Below are 20,725 nucleotides of genomic sequence, written 5' to 3'. Positions count from 1 at the left end.
TTAGCTTTCATAGTGTGAAGAACACATCCCCTGATGCAAAGGTCAATTGTGCATTAGTTATCATGTAAACTAGATAAGGTAAAACTTCCTTCTTCCTTGGAACTTCTTTATGGGCATTAGAAAGCATTTGTCAACCAATTATTTGCTGCTGCTGACATCGCTGAGGTTTGCAATATAATGAGGATTAACCGTAGAAAAATATCTGTTCTTTATTCTTGATAGATATTAAAGGATTGATGATGGCCCGGTGTCACACAGACTGTATACAGAAACCGCTCTCTCGTGCCTTCAGTTGGCTTGGTAAGCTGGTGGGAAGGTACCCCTGGTGGTTCCTACTAATTCCTTTTGCTTTATCTGCTGGCTTGGGAGCTGGTTTTTACTTTTTACCCCAGAGACAAGAAAACGACATAGAAGAACAGTTCACACCTATCGGTGGCCCGGCTAAAAGTGAGAGACAATTTGTAAGGACACACTTTCCCACCAATGACTCCGGGGAGTTTTCTCCGCAGCGACTATATACAGAAGGTTTGTTTGTTTCGCTCATAGCTGTAAGTACATCTGATAATGTCATAAATGTGAAGACCTTTGAAGAGCTGATGAAGCTGGATGAGATGGTGCAGAACTTTGCAATGACGGATTTTAATACTAACGAGACTCTCACATTTCAGCATCTATGTGCAGAGATCAGAGGAAAAACATGTATGACGGCTAATCCGCTCCTCTCTGAAGTACAAGGTAATGTGAGTCTGATAGAGACGATAAATATAACTTACCCCATGTTTCAAAATCAAACATTCCTGGGAACATATCTGGGTGGAGTGACCCTAAAATCAGATAATGTTGTGCAAAAAGCTAAAGCAATCAAATTAACATATTATCTAAGAGAAGACATCGAGAGTGACAAAGAAAAGAGTCTGCAATGGATCAATCAATTTATCAAATTCTACGCAAAGAATAGCCTACAACTCGCTGAAATAAAGGTAAGAATTTTATGATCATTTATAACACATTTATAAGTATAAAATCCTTTAATATTCAATAAGAATTTTAAGTACTTTGTTGGATTGCAATTTCATGATGCAGGAATATAAGAAGTTACTATATGACTGTAACAACCATGAAACTTTTGTAGCTGTAAACCATTTTTAGAGCAGCTGCTTGCTGCCTGAGTGGTGGCAAAAAATTTGATGGACCCAGACAGATTGTGTGCTACCGTATATTGTGTTTAAAAGGGACCTATCACCAACATCACAATATTTTTTGATATCATAAACTGTAAGTCCCCCGAACAATAATTTTCAAAACAAAACACTTTAAAAAAATGCGTTAAAAAAATTAAAGAATTCTATATAAATTGCAAGTGTTATATGTGGGTCTAAACTTCAGGGCAGGGCCGTATTTGCCACTAGGCACTCGTGGTCCCGTGCCTAGGGCGGCACGTTGTGGGGGGCGGCACTTTCTGGCAGCAAAAAAAAAAAAAAATAAAAATATATATATATATATAAATTTTTTTTTTTTCTCTTTTTTGCAATCCCCGCCCCCCGTCCCTCCCTCCGTTACACTCGGCTGTGTTCGGGGGGGGGGGGGGTGTTGAGAGGGAGGAGAGGCACACTTCTATTTAAATACATCGCGGGCGCCAGGCATAGTGAGCTCAGCTGATTAACCCCGGAAGTTCCATCGTCTGCACTTCCGGGGTCACAGGCGCGCGGGCGCGACAATCAGATGACTGCCCCGTGCTGCAGCGTCCAATGCTGCAGATGACACACGCCGCGGAGGAGGACGCGTCTGAAGCTGGAGCCAGCCAGAAGAGGAGCCAGCCAGAGCAGGGCGGCGGGCACCGGAGCAGGTAAGGCAGAGGCAGAGCCTAGAATGTATGGGCTCCTTACAGGTTAGTTGATGATCGTGGCGATGCCTCTTTTTGTCCACTATAATCATGCAAGGGGAGGCTGGGGGGAGAGAGGCTGAGGCTGGGGGAGGCTGGGAAGAGAAAGAGGCTGAGGCTGGGGGGAGGCTGGGAAGAGAGAGAGAGGCTGAGGCTGGGAAGAGAGAGAGGCTTAGGCTGGGGGGAGGCTGGGAAGAGAGAGAGGCTGAGGCTGGGGGGGAGGCTGGGGGGAGAGAGAGGCTGAGAGGAGAGAGGCTGATGCTGGGGGAGGCTGGGGGGAGAGAGAGAGAGGCTGAGGCTGGGGGGGGAGGCTGGGGAGAGAGAGGCTGAGGCTGGGGGGGAGAGAGAGGCTGAGGCTGGGAGGAGAGAGGCAGATGCTGGGGGAGGCTGGGAGGAGAGAGGCTGATGCTGAGGGAGGCTGATGCTGAGGGAGGCTGATGCTGGCGGAGGCTGGGAGGGGGAGGGTTGGAGGAGGGAAGCTGATGCTGAGGGAGACTTGGAGGAGGGTGGCTGAGGGAGGAGGGAGGCTGATGCTGGGGGAGGCTGGGAGGAGGGAGGCTGATGCTGGGGGAGGCTGGGAGGAGGGAGGCTGATGCTGGGGGGAAGCTGGGAGCAGGGAGGCTGATGCTGGGGGAGGCTGGGAGGAGAGAGGCTGATGCTGGAGGAGGCTCATGCGGGGGGAGGCTGGGAGGAGAGAGGCTGATGCTGGAGGAGTCTCATGCTGGGGGAGGATGGGAGGAGAGAGGCTGATGCTGGGGTAAGTTGGGAGCAGGGAGGCTGATGCTGAGGGAGGCTGGGGGGAGAGAGGCTGATGCTGGGGGAGGCTGGGGGGAGAGAGGCTGATGCTGGGGGAGAGGCTGCTGCTGGAGGCGGGGGGAGAGAGGCTGCTGCTGGGGGAATGGAAGAGAGGGGCCAATGCTAGAGACAGAGGACAAGGGTTGAGGGATAGAGCAATGACAATATCGATGGGGGGGAGTGTAAGGACTCAGAATAAGAGGGGGCAGCATTGGGAGCTCATTATGGAGAAGGGGCAGCATGTGTGGGCTCAGTATGGAGTGGAACAATGTAGGGGAGTCAATATCAAGAGTGGGGTAGTGTGTGTGTGTGTGTCTCAGCATAAGCGCTAGTGTGGTGGTCTTAGTATGATGAGTGGGGCAGCATGGAGATGTCATTATGGAAAAGAGGAAGGCAGCATTAGGAGCTCATGGAGAGGGGCAGCATGCATGGGACATTGTGAGGAGGGGGCAGCATGCATGGGACATTGTGAGGAGGGGGCAGCATGCATGGGACATTGTGAGGAGGGGGCAGCATGCATGGGACATTGTGAGGAGGGGGCAGCATGCATGGGACATTGTGAGGAGGGGGCAGCATGCATGGGACATTGTGAGGAGGGGGCAGCATGCATGGGACATTGTGAGGAGGGGGCAGCATGCATGGGACATTGTGAGGAGGGGGCAGCATGCACGGGAGATTGTGAGGAGGGGGCAGCATGCACGGGACACTGTGAGGAGGGGGCAGCATGCACGGGACACTGTGAGGAGGGGGCAGCATGCATGGGACATTGTGAGGAGGGGGCAGCATGCATGGGACATTGTGAGGAGGGGGCAGCATGCATGGGACATTGTGAGGAGGGGGCAGCATGCATGGGACATTGTGAGGAGGGGGCAGCATGCATGGGACATTGTGAGGAGGGGGCAGCATGCATGGGACATTGTGAGGAGGGGGCAGCATGCATGGGACATTGTGAGGAGGGGGAAGCATGCATGGGACATTGTGAGGAGGGGGCAGCAAGATGTGAGGTCAATGTGCAGATCATATTTCATAATTGAGGAAGGTGTGGTGGGTATAATTTATAAGGGAGGGCAGTGTGTAGTTTATTAGGGGCAGTGTGACAGTCACAGTATAAAAGTGGGGACGGTGTGGTGGGAATATTTTATACTCATGCTATGTTTTGATGTGCCTTTGGTGATCCCCATTGGGGGGGGTTTAGTGCCCTTCGTTTCTCATTGATACTTTTTAAAGTGTTTTACAGAGTAGATCTGCCTTAAACAGATGTTGTGTGCGAAAACTCAGTGTTACGTTGTCACTAAGGGGCGCGACCACTTAAAGTGCCTAGGGCAGCACGAAGGCAAAATACAGCCCTGCTTCAGGGTAAGGATCTCCTGGAAGATTGTCATCTTCCCATGCCAAGATCTTGATAGCCACATATCCACACACATATAACTAATACGGTATATAAATACTCACTAAACTACTCATAACTACACTCTTTTATATAAAAACATGATATCTCAGCCATATATTATATACTGTCAGGGTAGAAAATGGGGAGTCAGGTCATTTAGAAATTATTATATTTACAAATATTCTATGTTTTATTTTTTTTTACTTAGATATAAAACAATATTTTCTTTGGGGGTGGCCCACTCGTCTTCATTTTTTGAAAAAAAAAAAAAAAATGAGAAACAAAGATTTAATAAAAACTCAAAGATAATGTTGATGAATAAGTCATAACTGCAATACTACATACAGTATACATACTGCATTGTGTATTAGAATCTATAAACTGAATTAATTTATTTAATCATTAATCATTCCATTTGATTTGTGTTGTATAATTATTATCCACATTTTTTGTTATTAACCTTTAATGGTCACTTTTTCTTTTGCTGTCGTGTGACACGAAACTGCACTATAAATTGTTTTTTTGCATTTTTTATTTGTCAGAATTTTAGATTCCAATTCTTTACAATTACCTATATGAAAAAGCGAAGAGTATTCTTTATTCATTTTCTCCTTTCAGACAAAATTGATCACAAAAATGTGGTAAATGAGACACATTGTGATTTAGTGAAAAAACTATAAGTTTATAAGATTTTGAAATATTTTGAAGTTAGATGAGCAAGCAAAATTAGTATTATTATTATATTGCACTGGCGCTCAGATCATGTACCTTACTACTTAAATAGATTGGTTCAATAGTAGGAAAATAAACTGCTAGTAGGTAGGGGATACCGTGTGAGTATCTCCAAGGAGGTTAAAATAATATTAATATTATTTGGTGTACTACGCTAAATATTCCATTTGATACAAAGAAAAAACTGATTACCTGTTATGTTGTAATCACCAGAGTGTGTGAGACAAATATATATATATATATATATATATATATATATATATATATATATATATATATATACTTGTCACTGATGGTTATAAACTCAATAACACCATAAAAGATAAAAAATATGGAATAGTGACAACTAATTTTAGAAGAGGCTGACAAGAAAAATTTAACCATTATGTCTAGGTTAGAAATTCATTTGGTGCTGTGTAACTGGTGCTGATATAAAATGATTCAAATAAGCTTATTAGTCTTATATTGTGAAACATAAATGGTGTGCTTTTATACAACTATGATTGATTGCTCTCAGTGAGAGAAACAAACTTAAAATTTTGTCATACCATGCCTGAGGAAGAGACCTGAGATGTCTCGAAAGCTTGCTTTATAACATCATATTTTATTTTTATTTTAGTTAGCCATTAAAAGGTATCACAACTACAAAATTTTAATTTTGTTTCTCTCACTGAGAGCAATCAATCATTTTTCAACTGGCTAAAGGCCCCGTCACACTAAGCAACATCGCTAGCAACATCGCTGCTAACGAACAACTTTTGTGACGTTGCTAGCGATGTTGCTGTGTGTGACATCCAGCAACAACCTGGCCCCTGCTGTGAGGTCGTTGGTTGTTGCTGAATGTCATGGGCCATTTTTTAGTTGTTGCTGTCCTGCTGTGAAGCACAGATCGCTGTGTGTGACAGCGAGACAGCAACAACTAAATGTGCAGGCAGCAGGAGCCGGCTTCTGCGGAGGCTGGTAAACACAGTAAACATCAGGTAACCAAGAAGCCCTGTCCTTGGTTACCCGATATTTACCTTTGTTACCAGCCTCCGCCGCTCTCACTGTCAGTGCCGGCTCCTGCTCTGTGCACATGTAGCTGCAGGACACATCGGGTTAATTAACCCGATGTGTGCTGTAACTAGGAGAGCAAGGATCCAGCGCTTAGTGTGCGCTGCTCCCTGCTCTGTGCACATTTAGCTGCAGCATACATCGGGTAATTAACCCGATGTGTGCTGTAGCTAGGAGAGCAAGGAGCCAGCGCTCAGTGTGCGCTGCTCCCTGCTCTGTGCACATTTAGCTGCAGCACACATCAGGTAATTAACCCGATGTGTGCTGTAACTAGGAGAGCAGGGAGCCAGCGCTCAGTGTGCGCTGCTCCCTGCTCTCTGCACGTGTAGCTCCGTGCGGTGGTAACCAAGGTAAATATCGGGTTGGTTACCGATATTTACCTTAGTTACCAAGCGCAGCATCTTCCACGCGGCGCTGGGGGCTGGTCACTGGTTGCTGGTGAGCTCACCAGCAACTCGTGTAGCCACGCTCCAGCGATCCCTGCCAGGTCAGGTTGCTGGTGGGATCGCTGGAGCGTCGCAGTGTGACATCTCACCAGCAACCTCCTAGCAACTTACCAGCGATCCCTATCGTTGTTGGGATCGCTGGTAAGTTGCTTAGTGTGACGGTACCTTAACACGGTACCAAAACCTTTTTCTTTTATACAACTACTTACTAGTTGGTGATGCAGCAAATTAGTATCCTTGGTTGCAGCCTTTGATCCATATAGTGTCAGCTTTCAGGGAAGGTTAAAATGAGTTCAACACACGGGGCTGTGGCTGGTGTGCAAACCAGCAGAGCTTAGCTGAGGGATCTATAATAGAACACGCTGACAAAGTCCGAGCCACCTCCAGCCGGCAATGAAGATGAACAAGCAAAATTATTGATTGCTCTCAGTGAGAGAAACAAAATTAAAATTTTGTAGTTGTGATATCTTTTAATGGCTAACTAAAATGCAAGCAAAATTAGTATTACCTGGAGAATTTGATTCGTGGAGAAGTTATTCTCTGTGAAGTTATTGTCATTTATTTTGCCTTGGGGTCTCTCCAGACCCTAGAACATAATAAATATAATATGTAAGAAAAATAAATAAAGAAATAAATAAAAACTTATTCTTACTTTACCACTCACCTCTCTAAACTGTCCACTCTTCATCTTCACCCGTCATCGTCACATCTTCTGACAAAAAAAGAGACGGTTGCACTCTGAAATGCTAAAGCATGCAAACAATGAATGTAAAAATATACAGTACATATGCATTACTGTTAAAGGAAATCTAAGAAAAAATTGAGATATTATGCATACTAAAATGGCCATTTTTATATCTACCCAGTAGCCACGTCACGGCATATCTTGTATACTGGGAACCTTCTCTGAACTGAAGCTTCTCTCTGGGTTTAAAAACCTCCTGTTTTTGGGTGAGAATAAAATCACTTGTGGCTAGTGGTAAGGGGTGCACACTCAGAAGGCATGACCCACATCAATCCACACAAAAAGACTGGCGGCACTCCCAAAACTGCAATGTGAACAGGTGCATAACTGAAGATTACCATCACATCTTCTGCTTGTCCTTAAATTCAGGACCTGCTCTTGCTGAACCAGGATTTTTGTGGGATTGGTGGAAATCAGGAGATGCAATGAGAACCAGATGGGTGACGGTAAAGAACTGGGGGTTCGGAGAGATGAGTATAAGTACTTTTTATTTTTTTAACCTTTGCACAGCCCTTTACTGGTGGGAAAATGGCGCGTGTGCTGATGAGATCTTGAGCCGAGAGCTCCAGCTGCACACGCACCAACTCCGGGCGCCATTATTTTGAATTTCGCACTGCCCACATTTATAGGATGGCGCCACAGCCCCAGTACTGATCAGCGCCCTCGACCTGCAGCCCCAGCACAGCGCAGCTCCAGCACATCGCCCACAACTCCAGCACAGCGCCCGCAGCACCAGAACAGCAAAGTGGCCTCGACCCGCAGCCCCAGCACGGCAGAGCTCCATCACATCGCCCATGGTTCCAGCACATTGCCCGCAGCCCTAGCACAGCAAGGTGCCCTTGGCCCAAAGCCCCAGCCTAGCACAGCGGCCTCAGCCTGCAGCCCCAGCACAGCGCAGCTCCAGCACATCGCCCACCACTCCAGCACAGCGCCTGCAGCCCCAGCAGAGTACCCGCAGCCCCAGCACAGTCCCAGCCAAGCACAGCGGCCTCAGCCTGCAGCCCAAGCACAGCGTAGCTCCAGCACATTGCTCACAGCTCCAGCACATCGCCCGCAGCACCAGCACAGCGCCCACAGCACCAGCAGAGCAAAGTGCCCTCAGCCCGCAGCCCCAGCAAGGCTCCAGCACATCGCCCGCAGCTCCAGCACATCGCCCGCAGCTCCAGCCTGAAGCCCCTGCACAGCGCAGCTCCAGCCCAGCGCCAACGCATTGCTCCTGCGACCCCTCTTCATCATCCCCGGTAAGCAACATTCAGATTATATGACGCACCTCTCATTTTCCTCCCAAAGTTTTGGGAAGAAAAGTGGTCTTATAATCCGAATAATATAAACAAATAATAATGTATAAATATAAATAATATAATATTTATAGCAAAATACATAGAGCAAGTGAGCGTATAAGTTCTGTCCTGCAACTGACTTGTGCAAGAACCACTCCTTTGAGCTGCATTTTATCTTTCTTTTCTTGATGATGTCATTTTCTAGAAAAATAAGAAAATAAGATTTTCTATACTAGTAACTAATGTCCAGGTTGTGGATGTTACACTCTCTAGTCAGTATAATGGTTGCTTTTATTAATGGTCTATTGCTCATTAAAATATAAATTAATATATCATCCTCTCTTTATATTCCAGGTATCTTATTTCACCGCAATATCACGACAGCAAGAATTTGATGGCACAACAAAAACTGTGATCCCATTGTTTTCTATTACGTATTTTGTCACCATATTTTTTGCTATTGTGTCGTGTATAAGGTAAGACAATGTGACAGAATTCGCTTATTGAGGAGGTATTACCTCGCATGTGACATTTTGTTTTATCGCATTTCTCATAAAATAACATTACTGAAGCATCTTGTTCTAGAGCTCTCCATTGAGTTCCTATTAATTTCTTGAAAATGTATGAATAAATTGAAAACTGTGTCAAACACTTCTCTTGACAGTTGTCATTCTGGTTCTCCTATCAGTTATCAATGTCTGAAAGCTAATGCTTGGGACCACCATCATCCCCAGCAGGTTATTAGTCTCTGACAACATATCTTAGCATAGCATGCATGTGTTTTCAAAGGCAAAGGATGCGAAAAAAACAACCTGCTGCAAGACACCTATGATTATTGCTTATGTCTAGAGATGAGTGAACCCGAACAGTAAAGTTTGGGGTTCGTAGTGAACGCAGACTTTACAAAATAAAAATATCAGTGTTTACGTTCGGAGTTTGCATGCTTTACATATGCTGACCACTCGAACGAGCAGCACTACGTTTGGGTACACTTGGTTCTCGGCCCAGTGCGAGCCGCTTGCAGTGTTTGAATGGCTCACACTGGGGGTAATAAGACCATTATCAGATGAAGTGTGTACCAAAGAAAAAATCTGCCCACCCTCCCCCGAAAGTGATCTGTTTATGGCTGGCTGTATGTGGGTGGAGAGCCGAACTGCCTAATCAGTGAATTCCATTGGGGTTTAGAGCAAGTCTGTATCCCGAACAGAATTTTAGCTAAAGTCCAATTAAACCCGCTGAACCGAACTCTAACAAGTCCACTCATGTCTACTTATTTCCCTGGGAAACTAAGGATAAGGCATGTTGAAATTGAGGATCTGACAATTCAGTTCCCAATTATTTGAGATTCGGAAGAGGCAAGACAACATTTTCACTTTACAAGTAACTAAATTTCTCTTTTTATTACCTTATAGATTTGATTGCGTGAGGAACAAGGTCTGGGTGGCAGGGTTTGGAGTAATTTCTTCTGGATTGGCCGTTCTAACCAGTTTTGGTCTTTTGTTACTATGTGGGGTGCCATTTGTCACTACTGTTGCAAATGCTCCATTCCTTATTCTTGGTAAGTTTTTAGACACAGAAGATTGCTAAAGGATTTTCTGGGTTTGGGAAAACCCCTTTACCACAGCTAGAGATTATTATTTTTTTTTATTTTTTTTTAAAAAAGTGCGCTTTAATAATTTTTCAGTGTTCAGTGCTGAGTCTCCTTCACTGCTTTCTTATGTCTTTTATTGTCTGATGTGCTGACCTCTCATCAATAACTGAGCTCAGCTGCTCTGCCCGAAACAAGGGAATGAGTCGCTCAGCTCATTGATTAACTGCAGCGCTCTGAACGTGACGTCAGCACTGCAGACAATAACAAGCACCAGGAGCAGTGTTGGAGACTCAGCGCTGGAACCAAGGAAGGTGAGTAAAGCACAGTTTGTTTTTTTTCACACAAACTCCAGTCTGAGAACATGGAGTAACTCCTTGATAGGGGTTGTCCATTATTTGGACAATCCCTACTCATGCCCCCTTTTCGCCCCTGTAAAAATAAATAAGACTATTCTCATCTCCGGTGCTGGCACAGTTCCAACAATGTCTGAAGTCACAATCCCGGGGCTCTCGTGACTTTGTTATGACACACGGGCCACATGACCAATCAGCACTAGCTTCTTTCTCCCTGCCTTCGGACATTTGAGCAGGAAGTCAGTGCAGCCCTCACATGCTGCTCCAATGTCCGAAATGGTGTGTCATAACAATGTCATGTGGGCCCCGGAATTGCGACTTCAGACATCACTGGAACTGCACCACTACTGGAAGTGAGTATAGGCTTATGTATTTTTACAGGGGCAAACAAGTAGTGGACAACCCCTTTAAATACCTTTCCATACTTCATATGTGTGCATTCAAGTCAGGCATGGCAAAGCTGTACAAATAACCAAAGAACAATCCAAAATAAATGTTTTAGATTTGAAAAAGACAGTTTCTTCTAATATTCTTTTAATCGTAAGCATATGTCACATTTGATTTTCATTTTGGATCTTTAAGCCAATTATAAATGTGTGTACTTAAGAAAAATTAAATTTTTAAAATTATTGATTTTATTGTTTCAATTGCAAATAAGTCAGTTTGGTGTTTTGTTTTGTTTTTTAATTATCTCATATAAAGTCTTCTTACACAGTATTTACACTTTGGATGTCACTACTGTTCCTGCTAGGTGTTGGAGTAGACGACATGTTCATTATGATTTCCAGCTGGCAACAAACTAAAGTAAACGATAAAGTTGAAGAAAGAATGGCTGAGACATACGCTGAAGCCGCTGTCTCCATAACAATCACGACACTCACCGATGTTCTCGCTTTCTACATTGGTATTTTGACCTCTTTCCAGTCAGTGCAATCATTTTGTATCTACACTGGGACCGCCATCTTGTTCTGTTTCCTGTACAATGTCACTTGCTTTGGGGCTTTCTTAACGCTCAATGGCAGAAGAGAGGAGAGTAACAGGCACTGGTTCATTTGTAAGAAGGTAGCAAAAGAAAAAGATGACAGTCGTTCGTCTGCGTATAACATGTGCTGTGTTGGAGGAGGATACAGCCATACCAGTGGTAAAGAGACTGACCATCCTATGACCAGTTTTTTTCGCAAGCATTATGGTCCATTTCTCACAAATATCTGGACTAAGGTCTTTGTTCTTTTTCTGTATGGAGGATATTTGGCCAGCAGTATATACGGGTGTTTTCAGGTTCAGGAAGGAATTGACTTACGAAATTTAGCTACTGATGGTTCTTACGTTCGTTCCTTTTATGATGATGATGACTTATATTTTTCAGAATATGGTCCCAGAGTTATGGTAGTGGTGACTGAGGAGGTTCCATACTGGAATTCAGATGTCCAGAGTAAGATTGACAGGTGTCTGGACTCATTTATAAGTAATTCCTATGTTAGTGAGTCTCTTTCCGAGTCGTGGATCAGTGTATACATTGACATTGCTTTAAAAATGAACCTAACCATCAGTGATAAAAACAACTTTACCAGTCATTTATCAACATTATTTCATGTAGTTCCACAGTTTAAGCAAGATGTGGCCATTCAGTCGGGTGCTATAACAGCATCTCGTTTCTTCATCCAGACTGTAAACTTGATTTCAGCAGTGGATGAGAGGGACACGTTGAATCAAGTCCGAGATACAGCAAAGAGTTGTGAGATTCCGGTCCTTGTCTATCATCCTGCATTTATATATTTTGACCAATATGCCGTAATCATAGAGAACACCATCCAAAATGTCGCTGTTGCGGCTGCCGCCATGTTTGTGATCTCACTCCTGCTAATTCCAAATCCTCTGTGCTCGTTGTGGGTGACATTCACCATAGCCTCTATAATAGTGGGTGTGACGGGTTTCATGACGTACTGGGATGTTAACTTAGATACCATTTCCATGATCAACCTCGTCATCTGCATTGGATTCTCTGTAGACTTTTCTGCTCACATTGCATACGCTTACGTCTCCAATCAGAAAGCCAACGTAAATGACAAGGTGATTGATGCCTTACATTCTCTTGGTTATCCTATAGTACAGGGTGCAGTGTCCACCATCCTCGGGGTGGTAGCCCTATCTGCAGCTCAGAGTTACATCTTCAGAACATTTTTTAAGATCATATTTATGGTTATTGCATTTGGTTTGATACATGGACTGGTTTTCCTCCCTGTGTTTTTAACATTGTTTGGAAATTGTATGAGGAATGATGATGCTACAAAGATTAATGCTCAGACAGATAAGCAAAGATTGGACAATGGTAAAATAGAGACAAAATTTGGTTATGACAACATAGTAACCACTTTACCTAAGAAATCATTATATAATGATCCTGATTGCCCCTAGCATTGTACAAACAAAATGTATTTATGTAGGAATAACCAAACTTAAAGTACCTATCACCAATTTAGTGGTGCCCTTTTTTATTTATTAAACCAGTTGTTAGCACCAGAGTTGTGATTTTTCAAAATATAATCTAATAACAAAACAGCAGAAAAGAGACTTCCAAAAGGGCTCAACTTTCTGTCAAAATTTTGGGCTCAGACCTCAGGGATGTGGGAGTCCAGCATGCAGAGAGGGATCATACAACCCTCCATTACCACTCTCACAGTTGAAAAGCGGAAATTTTGGAGATCTCACTCTTTGCACTAACTGAGCACTGTCAAATACTCCACTAAGCTGTTAGCGGATGGTAACATCATTAGAGCGGTTATCGTTTTGTAACAGCTGAGTCCCTCTCTGCATGCTTGGATCCAATATCTCGGAAGTTTAGACCTGAATTTTGCCCTTTCGATGGACATTACTGACCCTTCTGTGCTGTTTTATTACTAGGTGATATTTAGAACAATCCACAATCTCGGAGTGCTCACTTTTATTGAATAAAAAGGGCAGCCCCAGATTGGAGATAGCAACTGTTTAAAGGGAATCTGTCTGTAGGATCAACTGTCCTAAACTGTGGACATATATAAACATACAAGTCATAGAAAAATGATTAAAATGATACCTTGATTTCTGAGATCTGATGTCAATTTGCAGAAAAATCTTAAAACGTAAATGAACTTTTAGATCTGTGACCAGCCCATAGATCTTCCCAACAATCTTCCTCAAGATCTTATATTAAATGAAAGGGGGCGTTACCAGTGTGAGACATGTAATGAGTGACAGTTATAATCATACTGAACAGAAATGATCTTCATCTCATAAGAAACACATTTACAGCTGTAGTTGTCCTCTTATTGTCCTGTCAGCTCTGCTCTGCCTGATTTCAACTAAATAACTCATAGACATCCAGTGTGGGGTGAGAGGCAGTACAGCAGAACTTAGTCTAGTTACAAATACATCTGTAGTTGTAGCACTCCTCTCATAGTGCGATCAGCTATGCTATATTGCCTTAATCCCAACACTAGCTCTGTGATATGAAAGCTGAAGAAATGTTAGTTGTAGTTACAAATAGCTGTGCAGCTGAGCTAAAAGTAAAAGAGGTGCAGTTGTTTGTAATGAGACAAAGTTCAGCTCTGCTGCTAGTTATAATTACACACAGCTCTGCAATGAGATCAGGAGAGCAGACTGTCAGCTATTACATGTCTCACACTGGTAACTTCCCTTTTTCCATGTCATTTCATTCTCAGGGAAATCTATTTCCAGGCCATAGATTTAAGCATTTTATTAACATAGTAAGAATAATGTGGATTTATCTGAAATAAAATATGGTAGATATCAAGGTATCACTTTGTTCACCTTTCTATAACCTGTATGCTCATGTAGATGGCTTAGGTGGCTTTATCCTTCTGACAGTATCTTTAAAGGGGATTAAGATTTCATTCAAAAAATTGACAATATATAAAAGAGTTAATAGTTTTCTATATTTTATTAATACTGTATTAAGTACATTAGAACATTTTTGTTTAGTAATAACCAGTCCCATAGTCTCATATTTAATTTTTCATTTTTGTTTTATTATGTTCTTAGCTCATATACAAGTCTCTGAGGTTCTGAGAAGACTAGGTCATATTTCTGGTTCTGGGAATATTAAAGTTATCTTGATGTATTTCTGAGAGGGGGGCGACTGGTGAACTTCTAATGGAAAAATTGCATGCAGTTAGAGTTGAGCGAGTACCTAACTATTCATACTCGCTATACTCATAACTAGTAATGTCTAATACTCGTGTGTTCGTTCCGAATAGCATGTGCAATGCAAGTCAATGGGAAAAAACTCGCATTGTAACGAGTAACCCGAATTCCGCACTATTTACTACTCGCACGAAAAGAACGGCATTCAGGTTACTTGTTACATTGCAAGTTTTCCCCATTGCCTTGCAATGCGCAAGCTCTTCGGAACGAATACGGGAGTATTAGACATTATTAGTTATGAGTATAGTGAGTACGAATAGTTAGGTACTCGCTTAACTCTAAATGCAGTGTTACATTGGTTTGTAAATAGTATGTCATGCGTGCACAGGTAAATAAACCTCACTGATTTTTGCTCACAACAAGTGTGCACTTTTCTTTCCTCCGAGTGTTCGTTATGTAAAAGGCCTAATTCAATTTAGATCTCACTGGTGATCCCATAATCTGACTTTTGTGTTAGAGCAGAACAGCTATAACAGTTTTTGGCGTCCAATGTGAGGCTGTGACCAAACAGTTTACTCGGAAGACGTTTTGGGAACTCTTGAGACAGTGAAATTTCAGCTGCAACCAAGGTAAAAACTTTTATAATTACACTTTATAGCACTCTCTCTGATTTCCTGAATTTCTGGGTAAGGCTGTACACACTGCTCAAGGACTCTGGCATCACCAGTGAGTGTTGTGTGAATTTCATGTACTCGTATGTCTGAGTGAGAGTTGCAAAATAGAGTAACAAGATAATCTGCCTGTCTACTAACTAGTTGCGTAGTACAAAATTGCGACAGTCTCTGTATAGTTGTATTTGCTGTGGCCATCTTGGATTGACAATACATTGGTCTAGGGGTGTATGTTCATAAGTTTCATACTAATTCCTAAAGTAGGTAGGCTGTGAGTTTGTTGTATGTATGTTCATGAGAAACAGTTGCCTGACCATGAGGACCAACCTTTTCCCTTTTACAGTGAAATACAGATAGTACTTATAAGTACTTATAAGTGCACTTGGGCAGACCTTAAGAGTTTAGTGACTGCAAAGGCAGGTGACATACTGGGACACATAATTAAATCACATACGGACTTGGTAAAGGATCAATCATGGATAATGAATGATCAGTCTTTGATGTCCTAAAATGGTGTCTTTCAAAAACAAACAAGAGGGTATTTTTGTATGGCACCATTTTAGTTTGTTCTAACACAATCTGTTTTGTGCATGGCAGTTTGCGGTCATTCAGTATCAGCAGGGACAGGAAAAGGGCAAGTCGACGTGGAACAGGGGTGCCCAAACAGAGGTGTCATACCCTCTGTGGTCAGGCAGGGTCAAATCCCCTAGGGTTTTTTAGGGTACCCTTTAGCTTATGCCTACATGTCCTGGACTCTTTTTTTGTTCTATATCTATGCTGATTTTTACATTTTATGTTTTGGTCCATATATTTGGGTGTATTTTTTTGTTTTATTTCAATCATACATAATAAAGTGATTTTATTCGGGTTTTGAGGTTTGTTGTTAAAACTATTTCCAACACTCTGTCTGATTCTATTTATATCATTGAGATCTGTTTCCCAAATTATGCAACCTCATTATGACTGTCTGTCATCAGAACCCTTAGATTTCACTCATGAAGTGATTGATTCCTTCCATTCTCTCAAACTGCTTATTATATCAGCCCCGGCTCTGGGTATTCCGAATTACGATCAACCATTTTCTTGCTCTGCACAGAACAAGGAGGTCATGCAACAGCCGTCCTCACACAGCAACATGGTGAAAAACAGATACCAATAGCTTACTACTCAGCATGATTGGACCCGGTTATCAGAGGGTCTCCCACATGTATCCATGCTGAAGTCGCTGCTGCGAAAGCATGTGAGATCACATTGACTTTTCCTTTAACAATTTACTCTCCATTACTCTCCACATAACAGCTATGCTATACTTGTGCAAGTCCAACCAAAACACCTGTCTATTGCCAGACAGCTCAAACTTGAATATGCTATACTGATTCCTGAGTATGTCACTCTGAAAAGGTGTAATGTTCTGAATCCAGCTACCCTTTTGCCGGTAGATTTCAGAAAAGGGGAAATTGGTAACAGTGATAGCAAGTAATAAGAAATATATTGACATGACACACAAACATGACTGCATAGAGCTAATGAGTCAGGAGACAGCAGCTTTTTCAAATGCCTATGATAAACCTATTCCTAATGCAGATTTTGAGTTTTTTGTAGATGGTTCCAGATACTACCTGGATGGGAGATTCTACACTGTAGTAGTATCCCCACATGAGGTAATCCGAGCTGAACCACTTCCGCTGCACATGTGATTGCAGGAGGCAGAGCTAAAAGTGCTCACTGAAGCGTGTAGAGCAGCATCAGGTAAAAAAAAAAATCATGTTTATTCAGTCTCAAATTACAGATTTGGGATCTGCCTTGATTTTGGCCACCAAATTATGGATTTGGGATCTGCCATGAGTTTGGTCATATCTGAAGAAGTGAAGCTTTTCTTGCATCAGCTGGTAAGCCCATTAAAAATGCAGAATTGGTAAAACAGTTAATTTAGGCACTGATGTTACCAGTCAAGGTTGACATAAGGTGAAAGCATACACAAAAGGTGACTCACTGGAGGTACAGTCCAACAGAAGGGCTGATGCAGCTGCGAAAGCAGTGGCAAGGTGGAGGATGGAGGCAGGAAGTCAACATGTCCCAGCCACATTGAGTCTGAATGTTCTGAAATCCCTCCAGCATCAGGCTGCTCAAACAGAAAAGAAACACGGGAAAATTGGGAGCTAGGCTGAACTCAAATGTAGTATGGGAAAATACGGATAAGTTGTGTTTACAAAAGGTCCCTGTTCCCTATGATGGTGCAAGTAACACATGCCCCCACTCACGTCTCAAAAAGTCACATGTGTAACTACGTAAGTGCCTTCTAGATCACTCCTGGTTTCAGTTACATAGGCTCCAAACACGTACAATCCTGCATTATCTGGACACAAAACAACCCAGGCAAAACAGTAAACATCCCTAAGAAAACAACACCCATGCCACTCTACCCCTTTCAACAACTGTAGATAGACTACATACAACTACCCAAGGGAGGAGTGTATGAATATGCCCTGGTATGTGTAGATTTCTTTTCAGGATGGGTTGAATTCTATCCAGTAAAAAGTGCTAATGTTAAAACGACTGCAGATAAACTAATGAAGGAACTAGTCTGTAGATATGGCATTCCAGAAACCATAAAAAGTGATAGGGATACATACTTCATTAGAGAAATAATGAAGGAAATTATACATACCCTGGAAATAGAGCAGGCATCCAAGCACCTTATCATCAACAAAGCAGTGGAAAAGTGGGGAGATTAAACGGGACACTTAAACTAAAAATTCAAAAAGCCACGGTGGACACGGGAAAGAATTGGGTAAACTGCTTATCCCGGCACTCTTTTCAGTAAGATACACTCCAAATAGAAAGACAAGCTTGTTTCCTTTTTTAGTCCTTTTTTGTAGTGCCCCAAACACAGGTCTGTACTTCCCACAACTGCTACAGATACAATATGGTACTATGCCAGCCTATGTCCAAGCCTTGCAGGAGAGACGTACAGTAATGTGGTGCATAAACATGTCTTTTCATCCATTCCAGATGCCAATGCAACAGCAGACGTGCATCAGCTGAATCCAGGTTATTGGGTGGTCGTATGCAGACATGTGAGAAGGAGCCTAGATCCACACTTTGATGGTACATTCCAAGTCCAGCTGACCACATCCACCAAAGTGAAACTTGAGGGAAAGCACACCTGGATCCACGCCAGTCACTGTAAAAAAGTCACTCCACCGGCAGAATGACAGTTTTTGATAATTATCCTGCTGGGAGTAGCAGGGTTGCTGCACCCAACAAAGACACTCAACAAACTTTTAAATATAGACTGGGACAATAAAGTTATTCGCTACCATATTTCTTTGACTGAGGACATGGAGAGAGAAAAGCCAAAGGACTGTTGGATCTGCACACACAGTCCTATATCTTCAAAGACTATGCCATATTTAGCCTTACCTCTGGAAACACAGGTGGTGTTAATACCAGACTGCATACACAATGAAACCTGGACTGAATCTAAGTTTTCGGGAAAAGATTTACTTCGTGATGTATAGCTGGATGGGTCACTAATCCCTGGTTCCAGATAAATGTAACACGGCCTAAGGGACAGTCGTGGTAGATAGACTACGATCCAGAGATAAAAGGTATAGTCGCCAAAGAAAGGATTAAGATCCCTCATTCAGGCCCCATTCCCTATGATGGATTATGGTTCAGTCTTCAATACACTGGTGTTGGTAATTGTGGGAAAAACAATAATTGTTTTCGTATATAAACACAGTATTTAACCCAGAATAATGAGACAGTGTATCAGAAGGGTATTGAAGGCTGTAAGTTATCATCTACCAGTAAAGTATTGAGGGGAGAGAGGGGTAAATGTATCTCTGGTATGGATGGAAAACAAATGGCGTGGGGGGGAGGGGTGACTGGTAAATTTCCACTGAATCATTTATATTGCAATTACAATGGTCGGTAAATGGTAAAAATTATGTGTGCACTGGTAAATAAACAGAAACTGATTTTGCTCACAACGAGTGTGCATTTCCTTTCTCCAAGCGCTTGCTATCTAAGAGGGCTAATTTATTTTGGATCTCACTGGTGATCCTGTAATCTGACCTTTGGGTCAGAGCAGAACAGCTACAACACTATCAAGGGATCAAATAGTTTTATACTCATTTTAAAATGGAAAAAAAACATTAAACAATACTTTTAAAAAATATTAAAAAAATATATAATCTAAATTTAAAACTAGTAAAATGTTAAAAATATATATATCTGATATTGCTGCATGCGCAACTGCCCAAACGAAGAAAAATAATATTTATCTCCAATGGTGAATGCCAAAAAATCTAATAAATTAATTAATTAAATTGAAACGCCAGAATTTACTTTTATTGGTCACCACACTTCCCACAAAATATGCAATTAAACATCATATATTGACTTGAAATGTTAGCAACAAAACATCTGCTAACATGCAAAAAAGCATTCTTCATACAGGTCCATCCATTTAAAAAGTGATAGATTGCAAGTATCAGGAAAACAGTGATACACATGTCGCGGGCGGAGGAGGGGACGCTGCGCTCTCCCACTGCTCGGGTCCGGCTGCCGCTGCTGCTGCGGCCTGCTGCTGCTCGGTGGCTCGAGCGATGGGCCGGATCCCGGGGACTCGAGCGGCGCTCCTCGCCCGTGAGTGAGAGGGGTTTGGTTGTGGGGATAGTTTATTGTCCGTGACGCCACCCACGGTTGTGGTGATTGTGTGGACACCACCGCTGCTCTGGCTGGGGATCCCGGGAGTGGTGGTATGGAGCAGCCAGTTGTTGATTTACCCCTCCGTGGGTAGGGGATTGGTGGTCCCGGGGCCCAGTGATGGAGTTGGGATGGTGGACAGGCGGGTTATGGGGCCTGTGGAGGTGCAGGGGCGCAGGGGCGGCGCTGTGCCGCACGGCACGGAGGTACTCACTCAGCCAAAGGATGATGACAAAGTTCTCGGTAAACAAACGGCTGGTTGGACGGGTCCCTCGGACGGTTACGGTGCGGATATTCCCTGCAGTTGACGGTGACGGTCTCTTCCCTGCACCTATGTGTAGTCTGTTGGTAGCGATGGATTCCCACCGGTAACCCGCTCCCCAGCTTGGATATGAGCCGGAGGAGCCCCTCTCTTGCCCGCAGGCGCTGGCCCTGGGAAACTGGTGCCTTGGCGGTGGCGGTGTCTCCCCTTCACGGTTGGACTGTTGCCTTCAAACGGGACTTGGTTGTTGGGAGACAGAGGTCCCCTTCACTGACGGATTTGGCAAATTATGGCGACTCCTAGCCTTGCCGGGATCCGAAAGGCCCCTGCCCTGGTGCTGACTGTTCTTTGTATACCGCTCCGGTACCGCCGGGTCACCACCCGTCCACGGTCCTTTCGGCAACCTCCGAGCAATCTCTCCTGCAGACGGTCACCGCCGTCTGTCAACCTTGCTGTCTCAGTCCGGGGCACACACCCGGACCAACTTCAGGCTTCACACTGTCACTTTGCTCTTTTCTCTTGCTCCTCTACCACTTCACTCTTTACTCCTTCACTTCCCTAACTGAACTGCCTGGTTTTCCCGCCTCCAGGGCTGTGAACTCCTCGGTGGGTGGAGCCAACCGCCTGGCCCACCCCCTGGTGTGGACATCAGCCCCTGGAGGAAGGCAACAA

At 43.4% G+C, this 20,725-nt stretch overlaps 1 protein-coding gene across 1 annotated transcript; it reads left to right on the top strand.

The window, feature by feature from the left end:
* The first annotated feature begins 218 nt into the window (after window positions 1-218).
* On the top strand, window positions 219-14,450 carry LOC142244545 (patched domain-containing protein 3-like). Its single transcript, XM_075316790.1, has 4 exons — window positions 219-980; window positions 8,678-8,799; window positions 9,736-9,881; window positions 11,019-14,450. Exons 1-4 carry the CDS (start codon window positions 237-239, stop codon window positions 12,680-12,682), a joined length of 2,676 nt encoding a protein of 891 aa, XP_075172905.1. The 5' UTR covers window positions 219-236; the 3' UTR covers window positions 12,683-14,450.
* The last annotated feature ends 6,275 nt before the right edge of the window (window positions 14,451-20,725 follow it).

The sequence above is a fragment of the Anomaloglossus baeobatrachus genome, chromosome 6, assembly GCF_048569485.1.
Source record: "Anomaloglossus baeobatrachus isolate aAnoBae1 chromosome 6, aAnoBae1.hap1, whole genome shotgun sequence".
NCBI lineage: Eukaryota > Metazoa > Chordata > Amphibia > Anura > Aromobatidae > Anomaloglossus > Anomaloglossus baeobatrachus.
Note: the sequence above shows the minus strand (reverse complement) of the source record. Positions and strands in the feature narration are given on the sequence as shown.

Coding starts and splice junctions, on each gene's coding strand:
- LOC142244545 (XM_075316790.1), top strand. CDS start 237: ATGATGGCCCGGTGTCACACAGACTGTATACAGAAACCGCTCTCTCGT. Junction 981..8,677: donor TACAACTCGCTGAAATAAAG/GTAAGAATTTTA, acceptor TTTATATTCCAG/GTATCTTATTTCACCGCAAT. Junction 8,800..9,735: donor GCTATTGTGTCGTGTATAAG/GTAAGACAATGT, acceptor ATTACCTTATAG/ATTTGATTGCGTGAGGAACA.